This window comes from Gobius niger, assembly GCF_951799975.1.
Source record: "Gobius niger genome assembly, chromosome: 20".
NCBI lineage: Eukaryota > Metazoa > Chordata > Actinopteri > Gobiiformes > Gobiidae > Gobius > Gobius niger.
Genome location: NC_136871.1, coordinates 18,730,883 through 18,738,124, shown reverse-complemented (window position 1 = coordinate 18,738,124; position 7,242 = coordinate 18,730,883). Strand labels below are relative to the sequence as shown.

Sequence of the window (7,242 nt, the reverse complement as noted above, 5' to 3'; positions counted from 1 at the left end):
TCCTGTCAGTGTCCAATAAGGAAGTGAAACAGTAAGCATCAGAAAAAGGGTCAAACTAATGAAAACTTGGTCAAATTTCCAGCAAAATCTTCAGTATAATTGTAAAAAATAGTGTCTAATGTGTCACAATCAAAAAACAATCAGGAGGCTTGGTAGGGCCAGGTACCGTTAAACGATACCAGTATGGTATGGAAAAAAAACAATGAGGTTCTACTGCAGGGGTGTCCAAAGTGCGGCCCGTGGGCCAAATGTGGCCCTCAGACCAATTTTTGGTGGCACTCGGGCTGCTTGCTGAATCGGTTCACAGCATCAGAGATGGTCCTTTTTATTTAAATTCTAACCTAACAACTAGCATTTTATTGTGAGACAGAGCTGGCATTAAGGTTTTAAGCATAAATAAAGGCATGAGGCATAATTTAAACCTTTGCTACTCAGAGGTTTCGTGGAACTAACCACCGACCCATGGCCCTTACCCCGTGTACGCTCCAATATGTGGCCCCCCATGAAAAAAGTTTGGACATCCCTGTTCTACTGGTATCAAAAGCAGGAACCGAAAAGGTCTTATCTTTAGAACCATGTTTCGATGCTTTTGGTCCATTGTTTCCTTTGTCTCGTTTTCCCAAATGTTTTCCCGTGATTTTTGCTCATTTTTTATTACTCATATTTTTCCTATTTTTTTTATACTCTTTCTCCTCATTTTTTGCTACAATTTCTCCCCATTTTCCTCCAAATGATTCCCCATTTTTCACACATTTCTTGACATTGGAGATAATTGTAAATTTGCAGCTCTTCCACACATTATTGTTCTGTTGTCTGGTTTTAGAGACTAGGGCTAGGTCCCTTTTACACAAGCGCCCTGCTGTAACTTCCTAATGATGCCGTATCATTTTAAATCAGTGCAGATTACGTTGCAAACTGGTTCACATGAGAGTATTTTATCAGATTGATCAATCCCTCACAGACAGTGACTTGACGGTGACAAATTGCACATTTGTCTCTTGATAAACTGCAGCATTATGTCCTCGGATGGCTTTTGAATGCTGTTGGATGGAGGCTTTATTTCCTAAACTCACATAAAAACACAACTGGCCATTGAAACGTACAGTGGACAACAGTGTTCAGCGTGAAGTATCAATGCCCCCCCCCCCCCCCCCCCCCCCCCCCTCCTTGTCCTCTCTCACTCTCTCTGGCTGTGGGCGAAGGGGATCAGAATGAAGCCTATTCTTCTTCATCAGGGTTTTGGTAGGGACTGCCTCTCCCGGGACATGGGGAGCAGATCGGGGTGTGGCAGGTGGCACCAGTAGATCTGTAAAGTTTCACGGTTTTAGTCATTTTATCGCTTACGTAGAGTTACTGATGCAACACTATAATTGTAGAAAAGAAAGGACGACGGTGGGACACATTAAATATGCATTTGAATATGCAAACAACAAACTAGCTGTGATAATCTGATTAAGGCGTTAGCATAATTTGAAATGCAAATGTTGTTTCTAGCACCAAACTTAACACCGAACTTGTCAAACATTTTCTGATCCCCACTGTCAGCTTTAAGAAGACATGAAAGAGCAATATGGCTTCATTTTAAAAACTATTTGGATCAATGAATAATACACACAAGTGCAAAACGCAATTCATTTTACTGCCAAGAGCATCAACATTTACTCAGAAGACAAACAACTAAGCTAATACAAGGACAGTGCCAGTTACTGCGTGGCATCATTGAGGCCTGGAGTGGCATATTTAACGTGATGGAAAACATTATGGGTGAGGATAATTCCTGTTAAAGGACTTTGTGTATACAATAGAAGCAGCCTTGTTTCTCTGTGCCGTGGCTACCTTCAAATCCCTGTCTTTCGTCACTTCTCCAGACAACATCTCCTTCCTTAACTCCTCTGCAGAAGCAACAAAACAACAGCTTGTGTCCTCCCCCATGTGGATTAATTAAATTGCCGTGGAGGTTGCTGCCGATGGGGCTGATGAGGCCCAGAGCAGAGCACTGGGGTGGGTGGTGTGCGCGGCAGGTTGGTGTTTGGTTACAGGAGGCCCGTAGTCAGGAGGTGACGACATCATAGCTGGGACAATAGAGGAGGGTGCAGGGTGCAGAAAGAGAGAATTAGATTTGGCTTCTGACAAACAGTTTTGTTGTGTCCTGCAGCAACGTAAAAATAATTTGCACAGACCGGGGAATAACAAACAAAAAAAGGAGCAGATGGAAAAACCTGACATTGTTTTGCATTTGAATGATAGAAACAAGGCTGTTATTGGTTGGTTGTGTCTTTTTCTTTTGCCACTAAATTTAGATTTGACTTTTTAGACCTTAAAGCTCCAACATCGGCATAAACTTCAGGCTGCCAATTTGTGAGAGCCACAGTTTGAATACTTTATGTTTGCAGGTTCACTTATTTTACATTAACATGACGGTGCACCACGTTGACATCAATTTAGTTCATAGTAATTTCACATTATATTATTTGGGTTGAAATGATTCATCGTGCGCAAAATAGATTTTAGGTAAAAAAAGGCAATCTGCTTTACGTGGCAGATCATACTGTGTGACACTGACTATAAATTATACAATTATTTCTCACTTGTAAAAGGAACGTGTGTGTTTGTTCACCAGCTGAATTTCCAATGACCCAAATGTTGCAGATTTTGGCCTGAAGGAGTGGGAAGTATTACATTGAGCAGTGGGAGCAGCATTATCGCCTCCTTCCTACTCACTATATAACAACAGGCCTTTATAAATACAACTCCCACAGAGCAATGATGTGCAGGGACTGTGCTGCCATCTCCTGGTGAGGTGTTGAAGTCTTGAAAACGTATTTACTCAGTTAGAAGTTAAAAGCAGTAATCCGAATGATTACTAGTATGAGCAGCAGGTATTTTAATTACTGAGTAACAACAAACTATTTGAGAATGAGAAGCTTATTTATAATATTAATTTCAGTTATTTAGAGTATATGAATGGGGGTGGAAATAAATTAGTTTGTCTTCTTCCCACTCCTTTTTGAGCTAAAATGTTATTTATTTTATTTTGTTGGCCAATTATTGGGGCAAAGGAAGTCCGTTGTATGTAAAGGTGAAGATCTTGGACAGATATGGGATGTACACTTGTCTCTGTATTTGTTCTTGAACACTGTTTGTATAGTTTTGTTTATATGGCTCGAAATATAATGTTCAATTCAATGTTTTTGAGTTGAGGCGATACAACTGATAAAACACAAAATGTGAAAATGATATGAAATAAAACAACTTAAAATCAGATCAAATAAATAACACATGGAACAACTATTTATTCTAAAACATGGAGTAACACTGACCTCTTGTGGACTTTATTATATATTAAAAAAAAACATAAATTATGTCCCTAATGTGTACATGAAGCTTTTCTCACTTAAAGATTTTGTTAGAGTGGACAGAGTTACCAATTATTTCTCTACAAACAATATTTAAAAAATATCCACCCATATACTCAAATACTCAAAGTACTCAAAAACTGTTCTTTCAAGTACAGTTTCTTCAAAACGTTCTACTCGTATTTGAGCCACTGATGCACAGTAATGCCATGTCTCTCTCCGCAGCGGTGTACATTCTTCTGGGCGCTGGAGGCCTCATGATGGTTGTTGGATTCTTTGGTTGTTTTGGAGCTGTGCGGGAGTCGCAGTGCCTTCTCGCATCGGTATGTAATTCCTGCATGAGGTCAACTGCTCGGTCCCGCTTTCTTTGTCTGACACAAACGCAACAGCGTCAGTGTCATGGAAATATTTTAAGTAGAACTATAGGTTCTATATGGTTAGATCTACAAGAAACAAGTATCTATAGCTTAGTTTCAGACTCATAGATGTAATCTGCACTTGCACTGTGTGGTGTGTCCACACTTAGATCCTCTGCTATCACTTTATCACTTTATCACTTTATCACTTTATCACTTTATCACTTTATCACTATCACTTTATCACTTTATCACTTTATCACTTTATCACTTTATCACTATCACTTTATCACTTTATATCACCTTATATCACTTTATCACCTACACATCTGAAAATACAATCCCGCTGTTGTTCAATGTCAAATTGTTGTTGTCTTACCACATGTCACTTTTCATTTTATCTTATTTATTTAATATTCTTAATGCATGCCCCATAGCCTTGTAGTTGAACGTTTTTTAGCTTACTTTTATCTAATTCTGTGATATGTGTTTAATGTTGCACATTTGCACTGAGAAAAATTCCTAGTTTGTGAACCTGTTCTCAAACCATGGCATTAAAACCTATTCTGATTGTGATAAAGAAGCGGTACCAAACTCTGGTCCAGACGAGCCAGATCCAACACTGTGACTCACAGCCGTTCCTCTCGCCTCTGCCCATTGTTGTTCACTCCACACTCATGGTGATGATCAAGCCTTGATCGAGGCCACTCCACGCTGCTCGACTCAAATGTATTGCATTGCACTGAATTAGAAACTCGTTATCACACTTTATCATCTTTTTATCACTTTATCATTTTCATCCTGTTGCTTTCAAATGTATCATCCCCCTGTAATGTATGTTTGTTTATTCTGTTAACTCAAGAGGATAATTTGGTAAGAGACCGCCACTATGCCACACTGAGGCACATGCAGGCCCTATATTTTAAATAAACCGCACCTCTATTTCGTCAAAGTCATCAGAGCTTCTATCGAGTCACAAAGAAGTGTCATATATACAGTGCTACAATTATGTGGAAGTGAATTGAATGATCACAACATTTCTTACTACTACAATGAGTACTACACTGACACTTGTAGTTGTTACAGATAAAGTTGTTGTGTCTCTTCACTGTCTTCTTGTAGTTACAATCACAATATCTTGGCCTATTTTGTTGAAGAGGTGTTTCTTTCTTCCAGTTTTTTGCGTGCCTCCTTATTATCTTTGGAGCTGAGATTGCAGCTGGTGTGTTTGGCTTCATCAACAAGGAGCAAGTAAGTATTCAATCTCTATTCTTGTAAGTGTCCTTCACACGGATGGTTATTTGTGAGTTTTTGAATTATTACAGATTGTGGAGGAAGTGCAGAAGTTTTACAGCAGCTCCATCACCGACAACACCAACGTGAACGGCACCGCAATCGCCAAAATGTACCACAAAACTGTGCGTTAGTTTTTGTATTTCACTTTTGATATCGTGTTGCTCTAATGCTAACGTGGAATCGCAAACTGAAAACATTTGTTCTTTTCCAGCTGGACTGCTGTGGAGGTTCCACCGCAGACCCCACTCTCTGTCCTGAAGAGGAGGCGAACAAAAAGGTACATTCTCAGTAGTTACAGGCGACAGACACTAGATGGCAATATTGTGTTTTGTTGCATCATTGCCCTCTACTGTAAAAATAGAAATGATAATTGCATGTGACGCACTGTTGAATGTAGTAGTGATAGATGAGAAAAGTATGTGCTTCTAACTCCACTGATTCAGCTGTGTGTGTTTTTATAGGATTGTCTCTCTGCTATTACTGACTTCTTCAATACAAAGCTGCATATTATTGGCTACATTGGGATTGGTATAGCTGGAGTGATGGTGAGAAGTTGTATATCCTCTTAACCCCTGGCTTGACCAACTGCATTTTCTCCCATTTAGCTTTACCCAAATCCATAAGGTCACAGCCTATAGGCCATTGTAACGCCACATTTGAAGGCTAAGACGTACAACACTCACCTAAATGGATCCTTTTCCTCGTGTTGTTGCTGCGGTGTTGTCGCTTTTTTGTTGGGTTTATTGTCACATTGTTATTGCTTTGTTGTCACTTTTTCATCACTTTATCAACATTCTTCTGTTGCTCTTTTTTGGCTTTTTTGGCACTTTTATGTTTGTCTTTTTTGTCTTTTTTGGCACTTTTTCATCACTTTATCAACGTTCTTCTGTTGCTCTTTTTTGGCTTTTTTGGCACTTTTATGTTTCTCTTTTTTGGCTTTTTTGGCACTTTTTCATCACTTTTCCGTTGCCCTTTTTTTTTTGCCCTTTTTTTGCTTTTTTGTCACTTTTTCATCACTTTTCTTTACTTTTCTGTTGCTCTTTTTTGGTCACTTTTCCATCACTTTTCTGTTGCTCTTTTTTTTGGGGGCATTTTTCAAGAAGCTTTTAGATTTGGGTAAAGCCAAACTGATGAAAATGTGCTTGGTTCAGGTAGGGGTTAGGTTAATTGTTTTGGCTCATTTTCCTTCTGTCTGTATGTAAATGCACTTGACTTTCTTTTCTCATTGCAGATAATTGGCATGATCTTCAGTATGGTTCTGTGTTGCGCCATAAGGAACAGCAGGGAGGTTATATAGCCCTTCAAAACCAAAAGGCTGCGAAAGAACGGTTTGATTACATTTCACTGATCAAAAATGAAAAGTGCTTTTCTCTGGACCAAATTTGATGCAATATACATGGGATCATAGCCACATATTGATCTGCACCAGCACAAAACTATGATACCGTTGTAGTTCTTTTACATAAAGCAAGGCTAGTTTCTTCCACTACTCCCGACACATTCCCAGGTTTTTAGCATCCCGTTGTCAAAACTGGTGCCTCTCAGCAGCTACAAGTCACTCAAGTAACACTTCAAGCCTTTTTGAATGTGGTGAATGTTCAAACTTGTACATACAATGTTCCAGTGGATGCACATTTGTTATCTGCCCTTACCTTCTACTTCTGAATACAATATACACATGTTGCCAACCAGATTAGTGTGAGTACTGTAATATTTTGAGGACTAGCCTCCCTTTGCAGAACCAACTCTTTGTGCCTGTAAATTCACATGGATATGCCTCCAGCTACTGCACTTTTGTCCTTTCCATGCAATTTGAATATTTATTCAGTAGTTCTTGTTCATCACTTGTACATATTGTTCTTTCAAAGCACAATAGAGTGTAGATATTGTGGACTTAAAGGTTAGGATATGATAAATCTGATAAATACTCCTGTTCATCCGGTACTGAAACACTTACAGCGTTGTTTGAATGTGCTGTTCATTTTCTTGGTTTGATGTACGATATTTAGTATAATGCCGTTGTTAAACTTTTAACTATTATTAAAATATGGTGCTTGAAGTCAAAACTTGCAGATTTTTTTGTTCTTTAACTGGTGTGTTTTAAGCGAAAGTTCAGCAGCTGCACTTGGGACTCACATTTGAGAAGAAAATGTGGCCCAAAATGTGTGTTATTTGAATCTTCCTTTATGCAGTCTAATACTGCTACAGGGTTTATCTACCATGAGCGGCAAAGA

General features: G+C 39.0%; 1 protein-coding gene across 1 annotated transcript in view; it reads left to right on the top strand.

Annotated features, from left to right (window-relative positions):
* tspan2a (tetraspanin 2a) overlaps window positions 1-6,924 on the top strand; it is a 13,180-nt gene extending 6,256 nt beyond the window's left edge. Inside the window, exons 3-8 of the mRNA XM_079579059.1 lie at window positions 3,582-3,679; window positions 4,889-4,963; window positions 5,038-5,130; window positions 5,220-5,285; window positions 5,470-5,553; window positions 6,240-6,924. Of these exons, the coding sequence (XP_079435185.1) occupies window positions 3,582-3,679; window positions 4,889-4,963; window positions 5,038-5,130; window positions 5,220-5,285; window positions 5,470-5,553; window positions 6,240-6,305 (482 nt within the window). The 3' untranslated portion in view covers window positions 6,306-6,924. The remainder of the gene's footprint in view (window positions 1-3,581; window positions 3,680-4,888; window positions 4,964-5,037; window positions 5,131-5,219; window positions 5,286-5,469; window positions 5,554-6,239) is intronic.
* Window positions 6,925-7,242: the final 318 nt, after the last annotated feature.